The sequence below is a fragment of the Cibotium barometz genome, chromosome 19 (assembly GCF_041138505.1).
Source record: "Cibotium barometz isolate CiBa-2024 chromosome 19, ASM4113850v1, whole genome shotgun sequence".
Classification (NCBI taxonomy): domain Eukaryota; kingdom Viridiplantae; phylum Streptophyta; class Polypodiopsida; order Cyatheales; family Cibotiaceae; genus Cibotium; species Cibotium barometz.
In genome coordinates this window covers 11,748,938-11,776,838 of record NC_141064.1, presented here as the reverse complement: position 1 = coordinate 11,776,838, position 27,901 = coordinate 11,748,938, and the positions used below count along the sequence as shown (strand labels likewise).

At 42.5% G+C, this 27,901-nt stretch overlaps 1 protein-coding gene and 1 pseudogene across 1 annotated transcript; one reads left to right on the top strand and one right to left on the bottom strand.

Moving 5' to 3' along the window:
- Nucleotides 1-13,615: 13,615 nt before the first annotated feature.
- Nucleotides 13,616-18,513, bottom strand: LOC147628230 (receptor-like cytosolic serine/threonine-protein kinase RBK2). Its single transcript, XM_086813296.1, has 12 exons — nt 18,152-18,513; nt 17,711-17,999; nt 17,310-17,419; nt 17,089-17,207; nt 16,850-16,992; nt 16,165-16,764; nt 15,681-15,935; nt 15,440-15,597; nt 15,267-15,346; nt 14,651-14,786; nt 14,388-14,537; nt 13,616-14,228 (listed from the first exon to the last, which is right to left on the bottom strand). Exons 2-12 carry the CDS (start codon nt 17,937-17,939, stop codon nt 14,079-14,081), a joined length of 2,130 nt encoding a protein of 709 aa, XP_086669422.1. The 5' UTR covers nt 17,940-17,999; nt 18,152-18,513; the 3' UTR covers nt 13,616-14,078.
- Nucleotides 18,514-24,883: 6,370 nt separating this feature from the next.
- Nucleotides 24,884-27,496, top strand: LOC147628229 (uncharacterized; annotated as a pseudogene).
- The last annotated feature ends 405 nt before the right edge of the window (nt 27,497-27,901 follow it).

Sequence of the window (27,901 nt, the reverse complement as noted above, 5' to 3'; positions counted from 1 at the left end):
AATCAAAGAAATTGTTTTTATAGATGGAAGTTTCCTATTTATCTGGTATTCCCAGTCTCAAGATATGACTGCGTTCGCCTTCGAGCATCTCATTTCTTCTGCTTTAACTCGAGCAAGCCGAGCTAGACTCGCACGCCATTTCGAGGATTTATATTTTCCTAACCCAGTGGTTTGCAGGGCAGTATGTCCACGCCTCTTGCAATCGCCATGCAATGTTGTGGCATAACCTCTCATTGGCTATGATTCTGTTAAAACTGAAAATGGTGCGTGGCGTCATTCTATATCATTCAACGCCTCAGAATTTCAAACTTTCATGCCAAGTCGATAGACCCAGTACCGTCGTCTTATGCGACTCCCGATGAGATTTTGAATTTTGGAGCCGAGCTGCTCTATGTACATATTACAAAATGCACCCTCTAACTTTAAAAGATTCCAAGCCCAAGGAAGTACTTCAAACTTTCCACCCCCGAAGAGACAACAAGGCCCGAATCAGAATCAAGATGCAGGAAGATTCCGAAGTGAAGGAAGACCCTTCCTCTAGAATACTTTCTCAGGAGCCCCCCCTCTTTCAAGAAATCAGAAGGATGAACTCAGAAATGAAAACCGATGTTTTGGATGCCAAGGTTTTGGTCACCAACTGAAAGACTACCCGACTCCTACCATGTCAAGGGGACAGGGAAGTCAAGGACCACGAATTCAGAGACCAACCCCTTCATACCAGTCCAATCAAGGTCCGTCTCGCCCAAGCCAGGGTAACCCCAGAAGAACTCCAGCTCAGCCATCTGCCTCTGTCCATGCCTCTGTCGTCCAGAGTAACCTCAGAACTCCTTCCCAGAACTGAGGCAACCAAAGAGAAAGAGTTCCACCTCAGACTGCAGCAGCCAGAGCAGTCACAATTTTGAGATGTAGTAGAAGAGGAAAGAGGGCAGATCTTTGCTGCAATTGAAAACCAAGGACCTAACCGTCAGTTCTCAATCATCCATACTCCAGCAAAATATCAGGGTAAGCCTTTTAAGCTTTTGATTGATTCAGGCAGTTCTCATTCATTCATTTCCTCTGGATGCTTGCGTAAGCTAGTCTTAGAATAGAAATCAGGAAAACCTATGCAAGTTGAATTGGCCAGTGGGAAGACTCTTTTCACTCACCATGAGACAGATCTTATCCAGTTCAATCTAGATGGTAATGTAACCGACTGTCAATTCAAAGTCTTACCTCTAGGAGTTTTTGACGGGATCCTTGGAACGGATTGGCTCCACAAAAATCAAGCTGACATACACTGTCACAATGGAACCATTTCCTTCCATGACCTTCACGGGAACAAAGTTCAAGGAACTAGAGTTTTTGGATCCCCAGACCTTCAATTAGTAAAAGCTTCTAGGTTGTTGAAAGGACTTAGAAAGAAGCAGCAAATTTATGTTGTCAAAAAGAACCCAGTAGACTCAAAGCTTAAGGCTAAAGAACAAGAATATTTAAATGAATTTGATGATTTATTCCCAGCAGAATTAACAGAGATGCCTCCAATTCGAGAAGTAGATCATGTGATAGAATTAACCCCCACAGCCAGTAGCCCTACGCACGTACAAAATGCCAATTCCTGAGGCCATCAAACTCAAGGAACAGCTTAGACAGCTATTAGAACAAGGGTTTGTAAGACCCAGTGTTTCACCTTGGGGTGCGCCAGTTCTCTTTCAGAAAAAGAAAGATGGAACGCTTAGACTCTGTGTGGACTACAGAGGTCTAAATGAGCTGACAGTTAAGAATAAGTATCCTATCCCAAGAATTGACGAGCTTCTGGTAGACAGGCTAAATGGAGCCCAGATCTTCACAAAGATAGATCTCAAATCCGGGTATTACAAGATCAGGATCAATGATTAAGATATACCAAAAATAGCCATCAATACTCGGCATTATGAATTTATTGTCATGCTGTTCGGATTAACTAACGCCCCAGCTACATTCAATCGCCTAGAGAATACTTGGATGATTTTGTTCTAGTTTTCTTTGATGACATTCTTATTTACTCAAGGAATGCAGCTGACCATGAGACTCATGTCCGAAAAGTTCTTGAGATCCTAAGGAAGCACCAACTCTTTGCCAAAAAGAGCAAATGCACTCTCTACCGACCACGTTGAATACTTGGGCTTTCTGGTATCCAAAGATGGAATTTCTCCAGATTCCGCAAAAGTCCAAGCAGTCATAGATTGGCCTGAACCAAAGACAGTGAAAGAAGTCAGAGGATTCTTGGGATTGACTGGTTGGTATAGGATTTTTATACCAGAGTATGCTCTCATAGCTTCCCCCCTGACTAACCTTCTCAAAAAGAATACCCCATTTCAATGGTGTGCCAGGTGCCAGAGTGCTTTTGATAAGCTGAAGACTGCCTTGGTAACCAGTCCCATTCTGAAGCTGCCAGATTTCTCTCTACCCTTTGAGGTAGTAACTGATGCAAGTGGTTTTGCCCTGGGAGGTGCACTCATGCAGGAAGGTCATGCAGTGGCCTATGAATCCCGAAAGCTCAGAACGCATGAGAGGAATTATTTACTTTCGGTAGTCTATGCCTTAAAGTTGTGGAGACATTACTTACTGGGAAAAAGATTCACTTTGAGTGACAGATCATCAGAGCTTAAAGTGGATCTTTACTCAGAAGGACCTCAACATGCGCCAAAGAAGGTAGATGCAGACCTTACAGGAGTTTGATTTTGAAATCAAGTACCGCCTAGGCAAAGAAAATGCGGTAGCAAATGCCCTCAGCAGAAAAGCCTCCTTGCTTGCAATTACTGTAGTATCAAATCCTTTGATTATTAAAGCAAGAGAGAAGATCATGCAGGATAGATTCTTTGGCCCTCTTGCTACCCTACTTATGCAGGAAAGCAAAACTCCACAGGAGTTGAACAGAGTTTAAGGGTACAGCCTGGATGATGGCATTATGTATTATAATCGCAGGCTATGCATTCCCAATGATGAGGGAACCAAGGATCAAATTCTGAATGAAGCCCATGACAGCCTTATAGCATGACATCCAGGTTTCATCAAAATCTTCATGTCTGTAAAGAAAAGCTTCTTTTGGCCCGGTCTGAAAAAAGATGTATTGAATCATGTACGTCAATGTCTGAAAAAAGATGTATTGGATCATGTACGTCAATGTCTGAAAAAAGATGTATTGAATCATGTACGTCAATGTCTGACATGCCAGAAAGTCAAAGCTGAAAGAGTAAAAATGCCTGGGAAGTTACATCCATTGGACATCTTCCAGATGAAGTGGGAATGTATCAGTATGGACTTTATTACTGGATTACCTTCAGTGCAATCAAGTTACAACTCCATTCTTGTGGTAGTTGACAAACTAACCAAAGTTGCCCATCTAATCCCAGTAAAAGAAACCTACACTGCAGTGGATGTGGCCAGAGTGTTCCTCAAAGAAATCTTCAGATTGCATGGCCTACCCACCAAGAGAATAGTAAGTGATCGAGATCCCAAGTTTACTTCAAGGTTCTGGACTACATTTTTCAGATTGCATGGCCTACCCACCAAGAGAATAGTAAGTGATCGAGATCCCAAGTTTACTTCAAGGTTCTGGACTACATTTTTCGAAGCAGTGGGAACTTTCTTGGATCTCAGCACAGCTTATCACCCTAAGACCTATGGTCAAACTGAAAGGGTAAACCAAGTAATCGAAGATATACTTCGGTCATGCTGTGGAAGGGAACCCAAGAAGAACCCAAGAAGTGGCTAAGCTATCTGCACCTAGTTGAGTTTGCCTACAATGCTTTTTATCACCGAAGTATCGGGATGAGCCCCTTTAAAGCTCTGTATGGACAAGATTGCTTAACTCCATTAACTTGGTCTGACCCATTGATTAGGGTCGAGATGTCCAGACAAATGCTTGACGACATGGAGCAGCAGATGCAGTCAATTCGTAAAGATATTAAAGCTGCCCAGGATCGACAGAAGCAGTATGCAAATAAGAAAAGGTTAGACAGAAAGTTTGAAGAAGCGGATATGGTCTTCATTAGAGTACGGCCCAAAAGAAGTTCTCTATCTCTTGGGAAGTACAAGAAGTTATCCCTCAGATATTGTGGGCCATATCTGATTACAAAGAAAATAGGTAACTTAGCCTATGAGCTTCTTTTGCCTCCTCATCTCAAAGTTCATAATGTATTTCATGTAAGCCTTCTAAAGAAATATGTGCCAAGCCCAAATCATGTACTTGATGATGAAATCCTAACCTCTTCAACCCAAGGACAGATGGAACTCCAACCTGAAGAAATTCTTGATGTTGGAGAGAAGATTCTCAGGAATAGAATTCTCAGAGAATTATTGGTAAAATGGAAGTTCTATCCTTTTGAAGATGCCATCTGGGAGAATGAAGTCAATCTGTTGAGGGATTTCTCCCAGTTTGCGAGATGAGGGCATCTCATGTTTTTCAAGTGGGAGAGAATATAAGATTCCTCCCCAGCCTCTCAAGATGTCCAGCGTCTTCCCCTGTAATCAAATCCCTCTTCAAAAATATAAAAGATCTTGTTTCTACCAGTTTTGGTCTAGAGAGAGAAAATCTTCTAGAGAGTGGTAATTCAATTTTTAAATATTTTTTGATAGAAAAATATCTCATCTTATTAAAATAAGTTCCCCTGAAACAGAAGTTCAAAAATATTTTCAGAAGGTGCATTAGAAATTAAGTATAATCTGTTCAAGAGGCATTATCCTGGGGGTCAAGATTATTTTTATATTAAAGTTTTAAAGAGGAGTGTGTGTGTATCTGTTTTCTAAAGCTAAAGTTAAGAAAGGCATTTCAATTATGGGTGGGTGAGTACTTGTTTGGTTCCATCGATTCCAGTGGGGTAGGGTGGTGGCTAACCCATGGGCCGGATGGGGTTATGCTGGAATCAGTGGAGTTTTAATAATCAAACTGAAAAATCTTAGGATTACGTTAGGATTCGAGTAGTTAGTTATTCCCTGATAAATTTCTCAATTGAGTGAATCAACGACTATGCCTGATCTTGATTAGGAAAAGAGCGTTGAAATTACTCAGATGATCAAATTATATCAGTGATAGTTTCCTTCTATCTGGTTTATTCAGGTGAAGGATAGTTTAGATTTGATCTTGTTAGAAAAATTCGTTGAGACAATTCAAAAAGGTGGAATCGTCCCCGCTTTTTGGGCATGGGAAATTTTCCCGATTTCGGTTTTTTGGAGTGACCACCAGCCTAGTCTCGTGCCCGGACATTCGCGAGCGAGGCCCCGAGTGAGAAACCCTACCCCGCGCATGAGGGGGCTGCTTCCGCTATCAGCTACACCGGGAGTCCGGTGCATGGAGGGGGCAGAGGGATCTCACAGCTATTGGGCCGACACATGGTGTGCTAAGAAGGGTAGTACTGCCACCAAGTTTGTCAACATTGTGTAAGTAAGAGCATGGGTGTCCATGCTAGTCCCCATAGAAAGTGGTGCACTGGCTGTTGGAACCACCATATAGTCTTCTACAAATGGATTCATTAAGTGGCCCCCTTGTGAAGTTGTTGTTGCAGTAGACAAAGACCCTTGAGGTAGTAGTAATCCTTGCCCTCATGGCCACCCTCCTCTAAGCAAAAATAAAATACTTCTTGAGGGACAGTCGCTCAAAAGATGGCCATGGTCAGCTACATATTGTGCACCATGGACTAGTTTTGGGGTCTTTGGCTTTGAGCTTTTCAATCTCTTTCCTCAGTGCTGCCAATAGTTGTGCCTACATTCTCCTATTGAGACTTCTTGAAATGTTCAAGATCCTTCTGGAATGAAAGGGGCTCGAGTTTGTACATAAGGAGAGGCTCATGGGCATGGTTATGGTGGCTAAGCTTTGGAAGGCCCTTGCATGTTCAATGTGCCTACCATTGAACTGATTTGGGGATGCATTACATGAGCCTTTGCTTAGCATTAAGCAAGCATCACACCTTATGTGGTCATTGAGCCATTGGAGCTTCTAATTGCCAATTGGTTGATTGTTTTGTTCATTGATAAGGGCTATGGAGTAAAGGAAAAGGGGCTAAAGTGATGCAAATTAGTGAGGTGTGATTCCATAATGTTGCCAAATATTAGCCTAATGCAAGCACATTCATGTGTGTACATGGGCCAATGATTGCATTGATCTTGGGGATTCCAACTTGAAGCTAATCCTTGCAACTCATTTTCCTTGTGAATCACATGATGTTGGATGCTATGTGGATGTTGTTTTTGTGGTGATTGGTGTGACGGAGCTACTTTGGATGATTGGGGAAAGCATGAGTACATTCTCTTTGTAATGATGAAATGAAATAGCATGAGTCATGCTAAAAACATTGTAAGTGCTCCTACCTTATCCTTTTGAAGCTACATACACATACACTTCACTTGTATCCCACTTCAATTCATAGTATCTAGTATGTTTGTGGAGGTACCTCGGGAATTGGAGGAGAGGCCCGGGGGGAGCATGGCATGAACTCTCCTTGTCTCTCGTGAGTGCTTTTGGTAAAGCGGCAAGGAGGGGGATTAGGTACTTGGATGTGAAGACTTGGCCCCAACTTGTGCCTAGAATCGGACTAGGTACGAGGGTGAGAAGGCTTGGCCTGGAGATCGGCAAGCATAAAGCACTTTATTCGACACACACTCGACTATATTGCAAGCATGCAAAGGCTATGGAAGCCAATTGTCACTTAATTTGGCATGCCATGGATGCTTGATAGTGGTCGAACCATAAGGGTTGCATGAGCAAGTATATGCTTTTGATGATGATCATTTGGGGCATTATATATGAGTGGATATTGGGCAAGTGCTTATGCATTTTGATTGAGATTTGGGCCAAATTGCAGGGAGACTATGGCAAAAATTTTGTGATTTCCCTACACTCTACAGCAGTGAGTACGGAAGTGCAATTCAATCCCAATCCGTTCAAGAACACTCAAGGGTCTTTGGAAGCCTTAAAAGGGTGTCTTAAGGCAGTCCTAACTAGCCATCAAGTGGTTGATTCGGACACCATCTCAGGGTACAAAGTGGACAATTTTGTCAGGATGAAAACCCTAATTTAGTCAAAAACAGGGCGGACTGAATTGAAGGTGTTTACATAGCTTAAGAACACTACGAAAGAGCTTCCCAATGAGCCAAAAAGTTTCCAATTCGGTGACCGTTTGAATGGTAAATATCTCATAGTTGACTTTCAATCAAAATAGAGAGGTATAGGGGTGCTCAAAGTGGTGATCCAGGGTGATAGAAGTGTTCATCTCATCAAGGCAATTTGAGGTGGTTGAAGATGAAGAGGTACCATTGGATTATGTGGATGAGGCTGAATTTCAAGATTGTGAAAATGAGGTGATAGGGAAGAGCCTACTCTTGACCCTTCTCAAGAGTTTCCTTTTGATCCGGGTGGCGAGGATTGGGTAGAAGTTGAAACAAAAAAAAAACAAAAGACAGCCATGCTTTGTGCCATTTCACAAGAAGCTAAAGCGGGATGCAAAGGTTCCAACACTTTGAGGCTTGTGGTTTGGCTGGGGAAGATTGAGGATAAATGAGAGCAGTTTTGTGAACTCGAAATCAATATATTCTTTAAAACTATGCCCAATAGAGATGATGAAGCCCCTAAAAGTGGAGGTTGTAAATGGATAGCATGAGCTGAGCAAGAGTTGGTTTGCAACAAGGATTTCTTTGTCTTTCGAATATGCCTATGATGCTCGTTTGATTGTGCTTGATATGGGCCCCATTGATGTGGTGCTTGGATGTGATTGGTTGGACACTTTGGGTAGATTCTCAATGGATTTGAAGTAAATGAAAATGTGGTTCATGCATGAAGGCAAAGAGCTATGCTTGGATGGAATTTGCAGCCATGCTTTAACTTTGGTGTCCATGAAGTAAATGAAGAGAGAGTTAAAGAGTTTATGCCTTGTTTACATGCTACAACTCACTCGTCAAGAAGAGAACAATGGGCTGCAAATACATGATAAAGGGATGGATGCCTTGTTGCAAGAGTACAAAGATGTTTTTGAAGCACCCAAATGCTTGCCACCTACTAGAGAAGTTAATCAAGCCATAGAGCTTGAGAAGGATGCAAAACTAGTCAATAAGCCTCCTTATAGGCTTTCAAAGATTGAGCGGGAAGAGGTGGCAAAGCAAGTGGAAGAGCTTTTGGAAATGGGATTTATACAACCAAGCCAATCACCTTTTGCCTAACCGGTTTTGTTGGTGAAGAAGGATGGATCTTATAGAATGTGCATTGATTATAGAGATCTCAACAAGATCACTATAAATAATTGATATCCCATTCCAAGGATTGATGATTTATTTGATGAATTGAAAGGAGAAAAATACTTCTCCAAGATAGATCTCAAGTCCGGGTATCATCAAATAAGGATGAAAGATGGTTATGAGTTTAAGACGGCATTCTGGACTGAACGGGGTCTATTTCAATTCATGGTTATGCCTTTTGGATTATCAAATGCCCCGGCCACATTTCAAGCTGTTTGCCAAGCAAAGCAAGTGCAGCTTTATGTCACAAGAAGTGGAATACTTGGGTCACATTATGAGCAATGATGGTATTAAGTGCAGCTTTATGTCACAAGAAGTGGAATACTTGGGTCACATTATGAGCAATGATGGTATTAAGATGGATCCCAAGATGGATCCCAAGAAGGTGCAATGTGTGAAAGAGTGGCCTACACCATCCAACACTACTCAATTAAGGGGATTTTTGGGATTATCATCCTTCTATCGGAGGTTTATACGCCATTATGCTCACGTGGCAGTCCCACTTACCAATAGGTTAAGAAGGAAGCATTTTTTTGGATGCCATGGCCGATAAGAGCTTTCAAGAGCACAAGCAAGCACTCATTTAATCTCCAATATTGGTTTTCCCTTATTTTTCTAAGCGTTTCACTATACAGGCTGATGCAAGTGGGAGAGGAATTGGTGCCATGCTATATCAAGAAGATGGGGTAGTTGCTTATGAGAGTAGAAATCTCATTGAGAAGGAGAGGGAGCTTCATGTGTATGATCAAGAAATGTTGGCCATTTTGCATAGTTCCCGTCTTTAAAAAAATCAATAAGATAGCTTAGAGCATGAAGACTTTATGTGTATGATCAAGAAATGTTGGCCATTTTGCATGCCATAAAGAAGTGGCGTCACTATTTGTATGGTGGGCATTTCAAATTAAGGACTGATCATCATCAAGTAGTCCAATTTTTCCTCACCCAACAAAACTGATCATCAAGTACTCCAATTTTTCTTCACCCAACAAAACCTTTCTCCTAAGCAAAAGAGATGGCTTGCTACCTTGCAAAATTATGATTTCGAGATCTCCTACATGGCAGGAAAGGATAATGTTGTGGCAATGCACTTTCTAGGATGTGGGCTTGCACTCTATATGATATTTTGGAGGTGCATTATGATTGGATTCATGAGATACAAGAGAAGTATTTGGTGGATGACATGGCTGGTCCAATGTTTCAAAAATTACAGCAAGGGATATGTAATGAATATCCACATTTTGAGGTGCGCAATGGGCTGCTTTGGGACAAAGGAAAGGTATATTTGGTTCCTCACTCATCCTTCAAGCTGAAAATCCTACAAGAGATGCACTCTTTCACCAATGGCGGGTCATTTGGGAGTGTTCAGGACTTATGGTAAGATACGGAAGAGTTTCTTTTGGAAAGGACTTTGGAAGGACGTGCATGACTATGTGCAAAAGTGTTTGCCTTGCCAACAAAACAAGGATCCAAATCAATTTCCGGGTGGATTGTTGCAACCATTGCCTATTATGGAAGGAAAGTAGACCCACATAGCCATGGATTTCATCATCGGGCTTCCCACTACAAGCAAGGGTGGAATAGCATCTATGTGGTGGTGGATAGGATAACAAAGGCGGCTCATTTCATACCCACAAAGGTGCAGTATACAGCTTCTATGGTGGCTCAACAATTTATGGAGCATGTGTTTAGATTGCATGGAATGCCAAAGCAAGTGATGAGTGATAGGGATGTCAAGTTCATGAGCTATTTTTGGAAGAGTGTCTTTGATTCCATGGGGACTACACTCACTCCAAGTACAGCCTATCATCCGCAAACGGATGGCCAAACCGAGAGGGTGAACAAGTGGCTTGAAGTCTATTTGAGACACTATTGTTGTGACACCCAATCTTCATGGAACAAATGGCTACACTAAGCTGAATTTTTCCATAACAATACCTATCACATGAGTATTGGTATGTCTCCATTTGAAGCCATGTATGGTAATAAGGTGCATGTACCTTCCATTGCATTCAATAAGGAAAAGGTGAATCCTCAAGCCAAAGAGGAGATTGAGAAGATGTGTATAGTAATATTGCGAAGGTGCAAGGATAACATGGCTAAGGCACAAAACCAAATGAAGCAATATAGCGATAAATCAAGGAAGCATGTGGAGTTCAAGGAAGGGGATTATGTATTCCTAAGAATCCCTAAGTCAAGGTATGTTTCTTTGAAGGGAGACACCAATACAAAGCTTGCTCATCGCTTTTATGGACCATACAAGGTGTTGAGAAGGATTGGTGAAGTAGCCTATCAATTGTTGTTACCTTCTTCCACAAGGATGCACAATGAGTTTCATGTGTCATATTTGAAGAAGTATGTGGGCCCTCAATTGGAAGTAATTGATGAATTGCCTCCAATGGATGAAGAGGGGATGGTTCAATATGTGGCAGAGAAGGTGATTGGAATGAGGGAAAGACACCTTCGTAATAGATCTATTGTTGAGTACCTTGTGAAGTGGAGAGGCTTGCCTAATGAAGAAGCTTCTTGGCAGTCCAAAGGCTCCATGAAAGACCATCAGGAGCTTCTACAAGAAATGGATCAAAGTGGATGAAGTGTACAACTATTTATTGTTTTTGGACAGCTATTTGCATGGATTTGGAAGATGATATGAAGAATGCCATTGCTGTAAATTTACTGTATGGACAGCCATGGCCATTGGTATACTTCACTACTCATCAATCAGGTTCAACAAGACTCCGCGGGCTTATGGATATCATAGAGGGTAGTCCATATGTACATCAAATAAGTAGACAGCTCTATGTGGAGTTTTCTTGTGTAAAACATTTTTGGAATTGCAACAAATGTGCTTACACATTCATGAGGGAAGCCAAGAAGAATTCATACAACCTATACATTACCCCATGCATGGTTTCAAGGACAAAACCTTTGGGTGGGGAAGGTTTGTAATGAAAGGGGCTTGAGTTTGTACATGAGGAGAGGCACATGGGCATGGTTATGGCTAGGAAAGTATGAGGCCCAACATTAATGAGTGTGAAACGGGGGGCAAGTATATAAGTGAATATTGTAACTAGGGTCTTAACTCACTTTTGACTAATGAAATCGTACTTCTTGGAGCTCCACGCTTCTATGGCTATGGTGGTACTCCGTTGAGTGTATGTGGTACTCCATCACGAGTGCATGTAGTACTCCATTATGAGTGCAATCTTTTTCTCTTTCTCTGCCCATCATTTCACCTTCATGAGCCTAACCATCTCGTCTAGGTAGGCGAATGTCAACTACCACCCGGCCTAGAGGGGCCACGAGACAAAGAGGTCAAGGAAATAGTATGAGGATAATGGGTGGCAAAGAGGTACTGCACTCCTAAGGTGAGCATTCTCTAGTGGAGTCTCTAGTTGAGTGGCCAGTTCTTGGAAATCCGTAGTTTCGGAGATCTTGAGGTAACCAAGCTACCAGCACCTTCATCAGCACGTGATGAGTGGCCCCAGCATGTGATGAGTTGGGCCACTGATTCCCCCGCCTTCATGGAAAGTTGGTTGAGCTCTTGGGTAATGAGATCATAGTAGTTCCTTGACTAGAAGGTAGCCAAGAATTGTTGGGCCATTGATGCCTTGCCTTTATAGAAAGTTGGTTGAGCTCTTAGGTGATGAGATCATAGTAGTTCCTTGACCGGAAGTTACCTAGGAATTGTTGTAGGTCTTCTTACATGTAGTGTGTACACCACACAATATTTTCACACGATACACACATTATACAATTCTCTCCCCTAATACACATGCTATCCTCCATATAAGTTACAATCCTCCAGGTAACACCTCCCTGCTGAGGCTGTCTGTTGGAGGCTGCCTTCCTATCCATACCCATTATGATATCTACAAGAATGGTCTCCCGATTATCTAGGAAGAAAGGGAGATAGTGCTCAAGAGAGATCTATGATCACCTTGGGAAAGGGAAGGGAAGATAGTGCTAAAGAGAGATCTCCACTCACCTTGGGAAAGGGAGGGAGATGTGCGAGCCATGAGTATCACTTAGACTAGAGTGGCCATGCACATCATGACTGCACATAGCTGTTAGTGGGGAGAAGTCTGAGGGCTCGGAGGGCTCGGTGACACAACCAAAGATCTTCGAGAGGTTGGAGGATGCAGGATGGAGAGCTCTAAGAGTGGCCATGCACATCATGACTGCACATAGCTGTTAGTGGAGTTGGCAGTTGGAGAAGTCGGAGGGCACACCGACGGTGACACAACGAGAGAGCTTTGAGAGGTTGGAGGATGCACCGATGGGGACAGTGGGATGGAGAGCTCAAAGAGGTCAAAGAGCACCGACGGTGAGCTTGGCGAGGTCGAATAGAGCACCGGCAGTGACGCGACTGGAGAGCTTGGAGAAGGATGCACCAACGGTGACAATGGGCCGGAGAGCTCAAAGAAGTCAAAGAGCACCAACGATGAGCTTGGAGAGGTTGTAGAGTGCACCGGTGGTGACAACAGCTGGAGGGGTCGAAGAGGTCGAAGATCTTGGTTGTCGTAGAGACCATGGAGTCGGTAAAGGCAGAGGTAACGATCAGTTGCTCCCCTTTCTATTTTGCATGATAAGAAGACACAACAATCAAGAGAGAATTATCAAGAGACAAATAGGTCGCAAAAGTGCAATACAGACTTGTACCTGCGGACCACCACCATTATGAAGCAGCCATCAGCAGCAAAAGAGGAAGACTGGATGAAAAGAGTCACAAAGACGCTTGCATTGTTGCACGGGGAACCTCGCCATTGAAAGAGCTCCACGTACACACTCACTCGTCATACATGGAGATCGTTGATATAGGATTACCATACGTTTGGGACGATTTTACGCAGCAAGAGGGTTTTATTTATTATGGCTTCCCGATTTTAGGTGACAAGTGACCATATATAGTTTTTTTGTATCGGTTATAACATTGAGCTTTGCAAGTTATCTTAAGTCGAGCTATGGCTACGGTAAGGTTGATGTCGAGTTCTTTGAAGTTCAAAGTTTAGTGTTAACTGTGAATGCGCTTATCTTCGCCCGCCTTCGAGCTATGGTTGGTGCTGCCGCACAACATGCAGGTGATTCACGTGAATGATCTCAAGTGTCTGTATTTGTGACCGTGGGCGCATTATATATGTTGTTTCTATGTTGGCTGCACAGACCATTCCGGTGTGGCACCTCAATTCGTGACGAGAACTCTCTTAAACCACATGTCAAGTTTACGCATTAGGTCAAGCGAATAGCTCTGTTGATTAAGTTATGTTGATTGCACACTAAAAGATGCATATAGGCCATGTTGGCTTTTTGCATGCATTACATGAATAATTCTACTGAATGTTGCTAGATGCAACACAGCGTAGTCCCAAGGGTATAAAATAAACTTGCTTCTCATTACTCCACAAGTTCTAATAAAAATACAATGGAAATTTTTGGGTAAGTTGGGTAGGTAGCCTCTCAAGCCCTCGTACTCTTGCTCACTTCATTGGATGCGAACATTAGCATTGGTTTCCTTCACAACACAAACCACTTGGCAATGGAGCTGAACAGGTATGCTAATACAATAATGGTATCAATCAAAATAATAATCCTATCCCTCATACTTCCTTGCCTAGTAGTGAAATGCCAATATGATTTGTACAAAACATCTCTTACCACTAATATGCCTGCATGGCCCTTCCCCCTCCTAATGTGTAACCTTATTTATCTTTGTTAGCCCTTCCTACTTCTTGCACTCCAAGAAACAAAGGGCAAAATGGCTCACACTCAAAAGAGGGTTGATGATCTATGATACAAAGTGGTCTATTGGAGCCCATCTTGAGGTGAAAAAGTGCACCCTAAAATTGGAGGGCGATCTCACGATGGCGGCTTAGATCACTAAGATAATTACTTGAGCTGTATTCTTCACTTGAATCTTGATAATAGTCTGATTGCGAAAGGGGCATGCTATGGGACTCAAAGTGCTCATTAGTGAGCAGCTCCAGTACCTGTAAAACCAGTGGAAAAAATCAGAGCTCACTATGGCATATTCACAAAAGAACAGCCCGCCTGGTGCATGAATGTGAGGGGTTGAGGTGTTTACACACCAAGGAATCCCTATCAAATACCATCATAAGCAATTGATTATTCATCAAATAAAAGCTCACCTGACCCATGAAAGGCCTGCAAATAGCAGAGGATTGTACGCACAGAGCAGCTGCCATGACCATGGTCTGCATCTCCTGAGGATCATATGCTCCAGCCAGCCTTGGGTCTGCCAGGTCCTCTATTCTCGAAGATTCAAGCAAAGGTTTTGCCTGTTCAAAACCCACACAACACATTCACATTCTGCTTGTGCAAAGAATCATCCATAGAGCCCACAAGAACAACAGAACAACGTACTTTTAAGTTGGGGTTTTTGTATGTTTACCCATATAACAAGGCTCTGTTGAGAACTGTCAATGGGCAGCCGCCCAGTAATGAGTTCAAGTAGAAGAACACCAAATGCAAACACGTCGGTTTTCTCATGTATGATACCATGCATGAAATACTCGGGGGCAAGGTAACTGCAAGGCAGACCATCAAGATTGGTTAAGCTAGGGCAGCAAAGCTCATAAAATCTGGACTAGACAGCCTACTTCTATTTGCCAGCGTACATATACACAGGCTAATGGGGCAATGAATGTGACCATATGTAAGTCTGTGGACACAAGTCCATGAGGGTACATGGGCGTGTGCAAGAGGGTGTATATATGTATACAAGCAGTTGTCTATGGGAATCTAACTGAGCATGTGCACATGGGCGTGTGCAAGAGGGTGTATATATGTATACAAGCAGTTGTCTATGGGAATCTAACTGAGCATGTGCACATGGGTGAGTGCATGCAGGTGCAAGAGTGTGCATGTCTGTGGGTGCGCATGCGCATGCGCATGCAAGAGTGTGCACATCTCTCTCTCTCTCTCTCTCTCTCTCTCTCTCTCTCTCTGTCTCTGTCTACATGCGCTGTGCGCACGTTAGGCCCTAGGGGACAAGCATATGTACTCACCCAAAAGTTCCCTCAACAGGAAAAACACTTAATTGAGTCCATTGCTCAGGAAGCCATTTGGCCAGCCCAAAATCTGTAATCTGCATATTCCAAAGGCTGACTTGTAAGCTAGCTGCACACAATACAATCTAGCAGCAGACATTTACAATCTAAACTTCAGAGTAACAATCTACCTGTGGCTCAAAGTCAGGACCCAACAAGATGTTTGAAGCCTTGATATCTCTGTGAATAATGCGCCGCGGACAGGCAGTGTGAAGGTAGTGGAGACCACGAGCAGTGCCAACAGCCACTTTGTATCTTACAGACCAGTCTAACACGGGAGTGTTTACACCTAAAAACATCATCAAACTCAGGTCATTGCATGGTCCAAAAAGGGTTGGAGACACAACACATGAATATGGTGTGGTCATATACCATGTAACATTGTTGCAAGACTCCCATGTGAAGAGAAGTCAAATATGAGATGTAATCCCTCCTCCACACAAAACCCAACCAGAGGAGTGGTGTTAGGATGAGACACGTGACCAATAATCCCGAGCTCCGTGAGGAAGTCTTGTTCCTTGATTTCTTCTGAGCCACCTTTCGTCAGCCGCTTTATCGCGACGAGCCGACCATCGAGTAGCATCCCCTTGTAAACCTCAGCATGACCACCCTTTCCCACCATATTGTCTGCGACATTCATACATCAAACCTCATGAGAAGTGTCTCCAAACAGCCACAAACTCAAACAATCCAGGGTCTTTACAGACATAATCCCCCCCCCCAAACAAGGGGAGATCTTGCTTGCCCATCCCCTCGTGGATCTCCCCAGCCCAACCCCTGCCCCCCAGATGGGTCGACGAGATGTGTGTAAGGACCCTCAGAATCGATCTAGAACAACATAAGAATAAAGGTTAACCTCGGTTGAAGTCATTGGTTGCAAAAGCAAGCTCTTCAAAAGAGAAGCATCTCCAATTCTGTTGCACATCTGATGTTGGTGTAGATGGATCATGGCTCATGCTATCTGTGCTCCATAGAGTATTAACATATGATTTGAAAGAGCTCCTCATTGATGTGCAATCCAGAGGACCAGAAAACTTCTTCAGGCGACTAGTTGGAGGGAAGGTCGACGACCTTCGGATTGAGCCATTTTTCCAAAGATTTAAACAATTATGTGATCTATCTTTAGAGAGAACGTCGCCATCATCCTGTGGGGAGACACAAGACAAGAGGCCTTTTCGAGAGAGAGAATGAGTTAAGCTACTGTAGCTGCTTGAAGGCGAGCTCACATCTGACTCCGACGACAACCCAAGACTGTCAAGAACTCCTCTTGGAGAACCTTCCCCTATGTAAACTGGCCATATTCTGTTACCTGTTACAATCTTAGTATCTAGATCAGAATTGTCTTCCTCCTCTCGTCCCCACAATGGGCTTGATCTGCATGAGAACTGCCTTTGTAATGAGCCAATGGGTTCGTATGTACCCTTGCTTCTCCAAATAGGGGTTCCATATTGTGATTCTGTACATCAGAAAGGATATTTAGAGCATGAAGGTTTGAAAAAATAAGCTAATTCTACTTATGGAAACCATTCTTCTGTCCACACCTTCAGAGAAAGTAGAGCTGTTGTCCTTTGCATCCTTAGAAGCATTCTCCTTGTAGAAGAGCACCTTGTAGCCTTTCACAATCACGACAGAGCACCCTGCCGGTGCCCTCCGCACCAGAGAGCTTCCCCTTTTCTGTGAGTTCCTGAGTTAACACGGCCATCCATGAGTACATGTCCTTCCATGCAAAATAAGCATTGCAATTGTTACTATGGAATGGACCTCCCTCCTCTAGCCTTACCGCAGTACATAGCGATTTGATGGGCTTACTACAAGCATGGTAGCAAGCACAGATGAGGCCTCTTCGATGAGCTCAACCTCCTCATTGCCACCTAACGCAAATCTAACATCTAATTGTACCTGACATAAAGCCCAAGGCAAACTCACTTGTCAACGCTCATGATATATACCCGAAAAGCAAAACCTTTTCTCATCTAGCCACTTAAACAACTCTTCTCTTACCTGCTTTACTTCACACAGGTTTTTCAATGCCTTAAGTTGCGTGCTTGCAGCTTCATGATCAAGAGAGGTCTCTGTTTGAAGTTTACCGATCAAGTTCTCAACCTTGGCACCTGCATGAAATAACAGGCCGTCAATGCGTGAGACCTTGAAAGGGGCAATTTGAGTGTGAGATTAGTGAGTATGGAGCAAAACATCAACAGCATGAGAGCCTCATTATAGGCTAAGGAAAGGCAATCGGCAAGTGACTCGAAGACCTTGAAATGTATGCATAGTTAGGGAGGAGACATAATTAAGAGTATGAGAGAAGATTGTTCAACACTAGGTACATGAAGAAAGCCTTGATTGAGAGTAGAAATGGAGCTTAATTAAGGATTAGTGAGCAAAAGGATGGGTTAACTGACCAGTATGGTTCAAGTGAAAGGCAATGACAACATCCCCGGGTCTTGCAGCAACATTGATTGCCCATGAGAGAAGCTCAAAACAATCCTCGTCGCGACGCAACCCAACCAGGATGGTCTCGGGTATGGGGTCCTTCTTGTGGCCATGGCGGGCTTGCAAGAATTGGTTTTGATTCTCCCAGTGCTGCACCTTCTTGTGTGGAGAAAGCTGCATCTTGGAGTTGCGAAGCATCTTGGTCTCCCCTAAAAGAAGCCCAATGTGTGGTTCTGCTACCACATATGCTATCTATCTCTGCACATCACATAAAAAGGTTAGCACAATATGGGGAAACTCTTCATCTCTCTCACTCCATGCCTTCCCCATAGGAGTAAAGCTTCGAAAACCTTCCATTTTTGGAAAGACACAAAAATTAGAACCAGAATCAGGTTGAGGAAAGTCTCTACCTCATTCTCGTGCAATCCAAGAAGAGAACCCAGAGCTAGAACAGTGCCTTACATTTGGGCAAATCACAGCATTTATTGAGGAGAAGAAATCTGTGACAAGGAAGATGGTGCTATAAAAGCTTCAGCTCGGCTATCACAAGCAATCAGCATTCGCCCATTAATGACAACCAACACGCCCCACTGTGAGAACAGTATATGAGGAAGTCTCACTCGTGTAAGAGTGTGTGCGTGCGCGTGTGTGATGTGTGTGCCAATCACCGATGCTGCAATGCACACGTTCAATGGCGTTCTCTCTCTCTCCCTCTCTCTCTCTCCCCTTATATATACAAGCAGAAGCTAAGGTCCCATGTGGGCAAGGCGTATATACATTGCAAGCAAGCAGAGAAAACATATATAAGCAACGAGGTTAGGGGTCCCTAGGTTGAAAGAAACTATATACTAGTTGGTCAAAGGGAAGGAAAGCCCAAGAAAGCGCTAGGATCCTATCAAAGCTGGTGGACAACGTACTATTATTCTACCCAAATGATTAACCATTAACTCTTTTTAGTAAAACTATGGTTAAAATAAACCCCACCCACTCTCTCCAAAGTAACACTCCCACCACGGGCTTTCTCCCAACAAAGTTACAAACTATTTCTCCCCAATTTCCCACACTCCTTGCCTTGAGGTTTTGCCCTTTGCCTTGGGGCATGTTCACACACTACCAATAATTTTCAAACAATTGCCAAGTGGTTGGTGCGGTGTGCCCTTTGCCTTGGGGCCTGTTCACACACACACCTCTAGTTTTCAACCAATTGCAAAGTGGTTGGGAACCACCTTCGTTTTGGGCAACAGTTTTACGGACTTCCATTGGTGTTGGTTTCTTGAATTAAGCAAGAGAGAAGGAGAAAATGTAGAAAAAAAGATCTTGATAACTTTAGCTTTTGGAGTTTTTTTAAAAGGGGCGATTTTATATTATATTAGGAGAGCTTCTTGTGTTTTAAATGCTTGGGCCTTTGGTTTTTTTCCCTTTTTTGGAAAACCCATGGTTTGCGAACTCAACAATAAACTCAACCTATCTGCTGAAGTTTGCGATTGAAATTCAACATGCACATTTGGTTGCTGAAAACAAAAGCTAGCTTGACACTCACAAAATTGTTCTCCTAGTTGCAAGTGGTTGAAAGGTTGGCGCCACACCAGAACCACAGCCACCATGGAAACTAGTCCTATACAAGATGAGCAAGACCTTGGCAAGTTTAATGCCAAAACTGGTTAAAAACGGTTCGAGTTGCTAGTCGCCAAGAAGGGTATTCGCTTGGAGTGTTGCTTCAAAGTTCATAGAGTTGAAAGTTGAAAGGCAACCAAAGCCCACTTGGACGCATTTGAACTTTAAGGAAAGGAACCTTGCAGCACAAGTTATGAAACATGTTTTTGGAGTTCCAAGGATCATTCAACCAATTTAAGGGAGCAAAGTCTTTCTCTTGAAATCAAGACATTATAAAATTATAGAACTTGCCACACTCCTCATTATTTTACCTCTCAAATATACCACCCCTCTCACTCTCACCACACATATTTTGGAGTTCAAAGGATCATTCAACCAATTTAAGGGTGCAAAGCCTTTCTCTTGAAATCAAGACATTATAAAATTATAGAACTTGCCACACTCCTCATTATTTTACCTCTCAAATATACCACCCCTCTCACTCTCACCACATATATTTCCTACACACATGTTTCAGAGGTTGTTTTTGGAGTTTTCATACACATTGTTTTTCCTTGGTATTCTTGAAAAACCACTTGCATACATCTTTCAAACAACATACATTTGAAAGGGCTTTCACACTTTTTATCCAAGTCATTAAGGAGAGGAGTTGTGTATGTTTGGACAAACTTCCTCAATCCTAGTTTATCTTTATACATCTTTTTAGATAATGTAAATAATTAGATTTTAGATTGAAAGTGCCTCAACAACAACCAAATTTCAAGAACAAGATATGACTATCAAAAGTTTTCTTCTTGAAAGCAACTTTCTTCTCACCTAACCTCTTGCTTTAGTACAAGATAGTCATGTCTTTTTACAGTGCAAGTGCACGTAAGTCAACCATAGCTCCTTCCATTACCCATATGACTAGCATCTTTTGGATATGCCTTGGTAAAATGACTTGTGAGTGAGCTTGCAAATGACATCCATATAGAAGCTAGAAAATTAATTGTGTGTTTTACGTCTACCATGACGTCAAATTTTTAAAATACTTCAATTCACTTATAACGTTATATATCTTCAAAGCTTCTCATTCTCATATATTCACGTTTGTGACATTTTCAAACTAGATTTTTTGAGTGTAAATCATACATGCATGACTTCATTCCCCTCTCTTTAGGGAGGAGTTTTTCAAAGCCATTAAGAAACAATACACTTAGTTATTTGCATAATTTTGTGGCTTTTTTAGGGCCTTGTTTAGCAAGGCACATCTACAAAATATGTAAGAAACAAGCTAGGGCTAACATTTAGGTGCATAATTTGTTCCTTTTTCTTACTTGGAAGGCACTTCCAGAAGTTATCAAGGTATAAATAGATAGAGTCGGTAGGCTAGGGCTAACATATAGGTGCATAATTTGTTCCTTTTTCAAGTCCTTGCTTGGCAAGGCAATTCTAAGAGTTATCAAGGTACGAATAGATAGAACCAATAAGGTATGTCAATAATTGTATGCCTTTTAAGGTTTTGCTTGGTAAGACACTTCTAAGAAGGGGCACATAGGCGTCACAAGTTTGCTTTGGTGCTAAAATCTCTTATGTAAGCAGATTCTTGTTTCAAAATACATCTTCTTGTGAATAGTAACATTATATTTAAAAAGAATCCCTTTGGCACATGCATAAAACATGTCCTTACAAGAACATTAATGAAGCGAAACTTTACACACGTTTATAGGAACACATTCACTCTTGATTTTTTCTAAAATAAATTCTCTGATGTAAACCTCCTTGCACACATCTAGAATGGGAAATAATATTTTGCAAAATATGTCCTCTCTATTAATTAGGAAGTGAGCATCGTTTATATTAACAATCGTATTGAGTACTCTACATAATAAATCTTGTGAATTGTATGCATAGTTCTCCATTTATGTATGCCTTTTTTTGAAAATTTCCATTTATTACTCTAATGTGCATTTAGTACTATTTTTTAATGTTTTGTACTTCCCAAATACATAACTCAATTTGCTTCATAATTCTTTACGTAAAGCTTCGTTCTTCAAATGTTTTTTTCATATCAATCAAGTCATATTTTGTAGGACTCCACTTTTTAATGGCCACGAGTATGTATGAAACTATGTTGGCATGCAGAACTCCACTTTTGTATGGCCACGAGTATGTATGAAACTATGTTACCATGTAGAAACTTAGAAAACCAAAAGATCGCGTGTAAGTATGAAAATATGTTACCATATAGAAACTTAGAAAACCAAAAGGCCACACAATGAACACCCCATAAACTAGCCATGGAGATTATCATCAAAGAAAAAAGGAGTACATCTCATAAAAGAATAAGATTTGGAATGAGGACTTTAAAAAAAGGCGGTATCACATTCATAACTCTTCGCCACCTTTAATTTAGTTTGCACTTATTAACTTAATATTCAAGCATTACTCCATAAATGTCATTCAAAAAACTAAGAGGAATGCGTTGCATGAACAAGCAACTTCATTAAGATTGTATATGAGACCTTTGTACACCTCAAACTAAGCTATTGTAAGTATAATTGTAGCTGATATGTTCTTTGGCTTACATATTGAACAATCGTGGTTGTTCACATTCATAATCAAAGTGCCAGCCTTACTAGAAATTTAGATTATTTATTTATTTTTTTATTATTTTTTGCATGTATGATGTACATAATCACACCACTAAAGGGAGAACGAGAGTATAGCAACATTCTTGTCCTTAATCATTATTTCATTAATAAACATTATGCCAGGGGTGTTATAGCATATTCATGTAGGTTGTTTAGAGCATCTGTATCGTGCTTTGGAGCTAGAAGATCCACCTAAAAGTTTGCATATCAAGTGGAAGTCAACATTCAACAAGAAGACGTTTCGGTGAGGATGTTTTAAAGGTTGTAGAACTCAAAACATTGTAATTTGATTGGATGAAGGCATTCCAAGTCTTGAAAAGGTGCAATCTGATAGTGTACTGAGAACAATGTAAGCATGAAGCCTTCGGAGCTTTTCTCACCTCCCCCCCCCTTCTTCTTGCACAAGGAGACCTCATAGGAGGCCTAAAGGCATAATATGGAGCATGTTGCATTTCCTATGTGAACATGTCCTTAGAGGCCTTGCTTGTGCCTCGAGAACTATGCCATGAGCATTCAATGAACTACCTTTTTATTACATGTGCATGCCATGTTGCTTACACTAGCACAATGAGAGATGGCCATGTTTTGCAAGGCTTTTTCAAATGTGGCAGTTTTCAAATGATTATGACACATTACAAGGCTTAGTTAGTTGGGTGGTGTAAAAATCGCCTTACTTTTGGGAATAGCCCAAAGCTAATGGTCACAATATGTAATTATGTTCTTTGTTAATTTCTTATATATTTTTCCCATGGGTCATTAAAGTAGAGATTGACCTAGTTTAATATGTCTTTTGAACACCCCACATACACTTAACAAAACATGGCATGCAATTCTGAAACATCCAAGGAAAACTACACACTATAATTAAAAGAGGTATAGTTGAGACTCAAGAAGGCAGTATTATTAAACCACCTTAGCCGATGCCTCCACCAATCTTGAGATGACCAATGTTTAGTTAAAAAATTTGATTGTTGCATAGGTAACAATCAATGGCCAACTAGTATAGAAGTGATTATAATGATTAAGGGAAAGGATGGAGATTACCCTAGTTTGTACTTCACCAATTTACACTTCTACTTGGTGTAATTTACTTCGACCTTCCCATAATCACGTGGGAAGGGCCTCTTTCTTACTCTATAAAAGGGGTGAGAGTTTTTATGATTTATTTATTTTTAAATAATATAAGTACTTGATTTAGTTATTCAACTAGTTTCCAAAGCTATACCCATAGCATAGTTAACTAGGCCTTTAGGCATTTGAATACATTAAATGCAATACTGCTCTTTCCACATTGTAAAGCTTGCATCATGATTCAAGTTTCACCAACTAGTGCCAATTGCCTTACCAAGTTTGCAAAGAGATTTGTAATTATGCTAATTTTGACATAGTTACAAAATACTTCACCCACCTTTTTTGCAAGGGGAGCTAAACCTTACACCTTTTTTGCAAGAGGAGTTAAACATTAGTGTCGACCAAGTTTTTTTTAAAAAAAAGGGCGAACTATATTAAAAAGATCAAATAAACGAGGAGTACAAAAAGAGTAAGTTGTTGAAAGTGGAGTAATAGGTTGTTGGAAGTTGAGAGTTGGTAGCGCTTACAACCTTGAAACATATTGTGTATCAAGTTTTGAAGGTAGGCTTTGTGGGTTAGAAATTATAAATGTATGTCGTTGGAAAAAGGTTGCTATTTCGGATTTTAAATATTCGTTAACCGGAATTTAAAAAAAGGGAGGTTAGAAGTTAGAACTTAGGGCTATCAGTTATGAACCCTCAACAGCTTTGTCAGGCGAAAACAGGACGAGCAGCAGGAGGCACGGCTGTATTGGGTGACACGCTGGCTCCACGAGGGTATTATTCAAATGGGTGCACATGAGGTTGACAGGGAATGATGAGAATTGGAAACCCTTTTATCGCAAGCCACATGCTCATGCTGGTAGACCCGTCACCCCGTGACCCCTGCATGCATCCGAAAAGTGTTCAATTTATCGCAAGCCACATGCTCATGTGAGACGGATGACGTGGACCCCGGGGAGCGAGTTTTGAACTTTGATTTATTTTGAAAGTCCCACCACGTCCGCAGAATAGTGGTCCGACAGCGATGCCGGACCCTATCCTAGTTGGCAGGGATGTGGTCCCCAGACCCATGTTCACTGGCTGACGGAGTTTCTCCGACACGTTAGTGGGGCCCATAAAATTTTGTTACGTGGGCATGGCCCCGCCGCGGGACGGCGCAGGCTAACCCGCGGCAGCAGGCGCCGCGCCGTTGATTTCGCGAACATTTCTTTCCCGCCCCGCACCCCAGAAAAGCATTTATCACTTTTAGGCCCGCCCTGCACGCCTCGCTTTCGTGCATTCTTTTGCCACCCTAGAGTACTTGAATCCCCCAATCAACGGACGTTGAAGGCTTCAGACGTTCACACGTTGGGCAACCCCCTTTTAACTAAGGATGGATTGGTGGAACAATAAATTATCAAGGCTCAAGCATCCCACCAAAAAGTATTTTCCAACTAGAAAGGATTGAAAGTAGAAAGTACGAGCCACTTGGGGAAGAAGCATGATCATCTGAGTGAGCGTAGCCATGGTGAGCTGTTAGGTCATGTCTTCCTCGTCCCTCACCCCTCCTAGAACAGGAGGGGTAACACCTCATCGTTCTCTCCTCTCCCCCCCTAATCAAGACAATGCGTGGCATCCCACAAACCCTCTCCCCCATCGAGCTCTACTGGACCAGAACCTTTCTCCCCCTTTCAATGCCGGACCGGCTGCCCTTTTCACCCAGCACATTTTACGGTCTTTGCCAAGAGAGGTGGCCTCTCAAGTACAGGAAGCGCTGGAAAGCAAGGCTGCAGATAATGCCTTTCCAGCGAACCCTTTCAATCAGACACCAGGCGCGCATTCGAGCCCTACTCAAGAAGGCTTCGCAGGGAAATCGCTAGACTCTACCCCGGAGGTTTTCTGCAGCAACCGCCAAAAAGCTGATGGAGCAGCGCAGGGACACTCTTATTCAGGTAAACCACTGGTGATTCTTCCTGCTAGCCAGGTGAGGAAAATTGAAAAGGACTTAGAGACCCGAGCTCTTTTAGGTCTGATTGCGGGCCCTCGGCCCCCAGTGGAGTTGTTGAAATCCTGGGTCAAACAACAGTGGGGTAGTAGGGGCTGTATTGTAGAAGCCATTCAGGCTCTTCCTAAAAACCACTACCTTTTCATGTTTAAGACCCCTGAAATGGCTTTTGAGGTTCTAAGCATGGGACACTGGGTCATTCGTACCTCCCCCCTATGCTTGTTCAAGTGGAGTAAGGACTTCAGTCCTGAGAAGTCTGCCAGTGAAAACTACCCAGTATGGGTTGAACTCCCTAACCTGCCCCTTCATTTTCATCATCACCTCAGGCCTATTGGAGAGCAGCTGGGTAAGGTCGTGGGTGGCAAGCCCCAGAGAGACTTCAATCCTTCTTGGCATCCTCAAATGCTAATAGAGTTGAACCTTTCTAAACCCCTGCCAGATTCGATTATCATTGCTACAGATGATGGTGAGACCTGTGAACAACCTTTAGTTTACAAATACCTTCCCAACGCCTGCTTCCATTGTGGGATGGCAGGCCATTTTGTCAGAGAGTGTCCTGTAAAATTCCCCCCAGCTCAGCCGAAACAACAGCAGGCTCAAGCCCCTATCGATTCCCAGACCAAGTCTAATGAGAATCGCCAGCCTACTCCTCCTTCCACTGGACAATCTACGGGCACCACAGACAAGAAGGGTGAGACATCTAAGAATAACAAAGCAAGAGGTAAGAACCCTAACCGCTTTGCTCTTTTGGCAGACCTACCAGAGTGGGTGGATTCAGAGGACTCAGATGACCCAGGATCTGAGTCGGACAGGGAAGAAATTGCAGCCACTCCTCCTGATAAGCTGAAAGAGAGTAATGAGAAGGGCAACTCTCTACAGCTGGTTATTAGGGATAACTCCATTGATCTTAACCAAGCCTCTCAACCCCCCTTGCAGGAAGTGAATCCCAACCTGTCTATAGCTCCAATGGAAATCCAAAAGGACAATAAACGCTCCCATTCGGCAGTGGCCAGAACCCCTTCCAAAGATCACCACGGTAAAGGAAAGAAAAAGGTTAACCGATGAGAGTGCTGTCTTGGAATGTTAAGGGGATTACTGACCCCTTTAAAACCAAAAAATTAAACAGGTGGATCAAGGAGAATCCTGTAGATGTCTGTGCTTTGCAAGAAATAAAGGTGGTTGGTGATGACCTCCAAAGGAAGCTAAAGGAAATTCATCTAGATTTTATCTGGATCCATTCAACACATAAGAGGGGCTCTAGTGGCACTGCCATAGGCCTAAAAAGGGAGCTAGCCTCATGTCTACACCTAGCCATCACTTCCCAGTTTTGGTGTGCCATCCCCCTGCCTCCCCCTTTCAATTGCACTCTTGTCTCAGTGTATGCAGGAGGTTGCTCTGTTAATAGGGCAAAAATTTGGGAAGAACTGACTGCAACTCCAGGACCCCTTATCTTGCTGGGAGATATCAAGATGGTTGAATCTCTGGATGATAGATTTCTCAGGCAGGGACAGGTCGTACAGGGTCAGGAGAAGACTAGCTGGGAAGCTTGCAAAGATTACCATGACCTATGGGATGCTGGAATTGAAGGAGAGTTTACCTGGCAGAATTACAGCAGAGATGTTCTTGCAAGAAAGGCAAAAGACTCGATAGGTGCTATATCTCTCTTCAAGTAGCCAATCAATTCAACAGGGTGAAATCTAAACCAAAGTATACCTCCTGCATTTGTGACCATTACCCCTTACTAACTGTCCTGGATGATAAAGCTAGTAAGATCAGAAACAATTGGTTTCACACTGACCGAGATCTGTTCACTAAACCTGAAGTTAGGAAAGAGGTTGCAGACATATGGTCAAACTCTTTTGGCCAGAAAGGTTCTCCTGCAAAGTGTTGGAATTCAGCTGTTAGGAAAACGCAGCAGTTTCTCATCCTTACTAGAAAGTCTGTGACTAGAATGAGAAAGGAAAAGAAAGAGCAAGCCATTCTACTTCTTTGGATATTCAAAATCAGATTCTGGTCCTTAGAAGTCAGCTAAGGGTGGAAGAAGAGTTGGCCTTCCAGCACTCAACTCTCTTTTTTAAAGAGTGGTGGGCTAGGAAAGTAGACAGGCCCTCAAAGGAGATGTTCAAACTCCTGAGGAAGAAGAATGTCAAGGAACTCATGCCAAGATTGTTGACTGAAAATGGTCCAGCTGAATCAGACACCCACAATTTGGAGTTTGTAAAAAAACACTTTGAAGCTCTCTTCAGCCCAAAAGAAGAAGTTACAGCAGAAGTAAGAGCCAATAGGGATCTAATCTGGGAGGTTAGGAATAAAGTCATCCCAGCTGAGGCTGTTCCCTTGATTGATTCTCCGATTAGTCAGGCTGACCTGTATGCAGCTATTGATGAACAGTTGAAGCCCAATAAAACCCCCGGCTTGGATGGACTACCTGTGCTGAATTTTTCCAGGTGACTCCCTGCCTACTGAAAGTGTGGGAAGAATCTGTGAATTACAAGGCGCTTCCTAACCTTATAAACACAGGAGTTATTAAGCTGATTCATAAAAGAGGTCCAAAGGATGAGCTGGGAAATTGGAGGCCACTTACTATGCTGAACACTTGCTACAAGATTTTTGCCAAAGCTGTTGCCAACAGAATTTCCAGCCACCTCTCCAAGTGGATTAGTGAAGAGCAGAAAGGGTTCATTAAAGGGAGGAGGATTCTTGAAGCAGTAATTGTACTTTGGGAAGGGATTGAACATGCTGAGGAGACTGAACAAGACTTTGTGTTTGTCAAAGTGGATTATGACAAAGCTTATGATAGACTGGAATGGTCCTTCATTTTGGAAAGCCTTTCCCACATGGGATTTGGGGAGAACT

Bases quoted from the DNA above. Each gene is read 5' to 3' on its own strand.
- LOC147628230 (XM_086813296.1), bottom strand. From the start codon at position 17,939: ATGCTTCGCAACTCCAAGATGCAGCTTTCTCCACACAAGAAGGTGCAG. The intron at 17,208-17,309 runs GTAAGAGAAGAG...GCTTTATGTCAG, and splicing joins ACCTGTGTGAAGTAAAGCAG to GTACAATTAGATGTTAGATT. The intron at 15,936-16,164 runs GTTAACCTTTAT...TGAATGTCGCAG, and splicing joins AACCAATGACTTCAACCGAG to ACAATATGGTGGGAAAGGGT.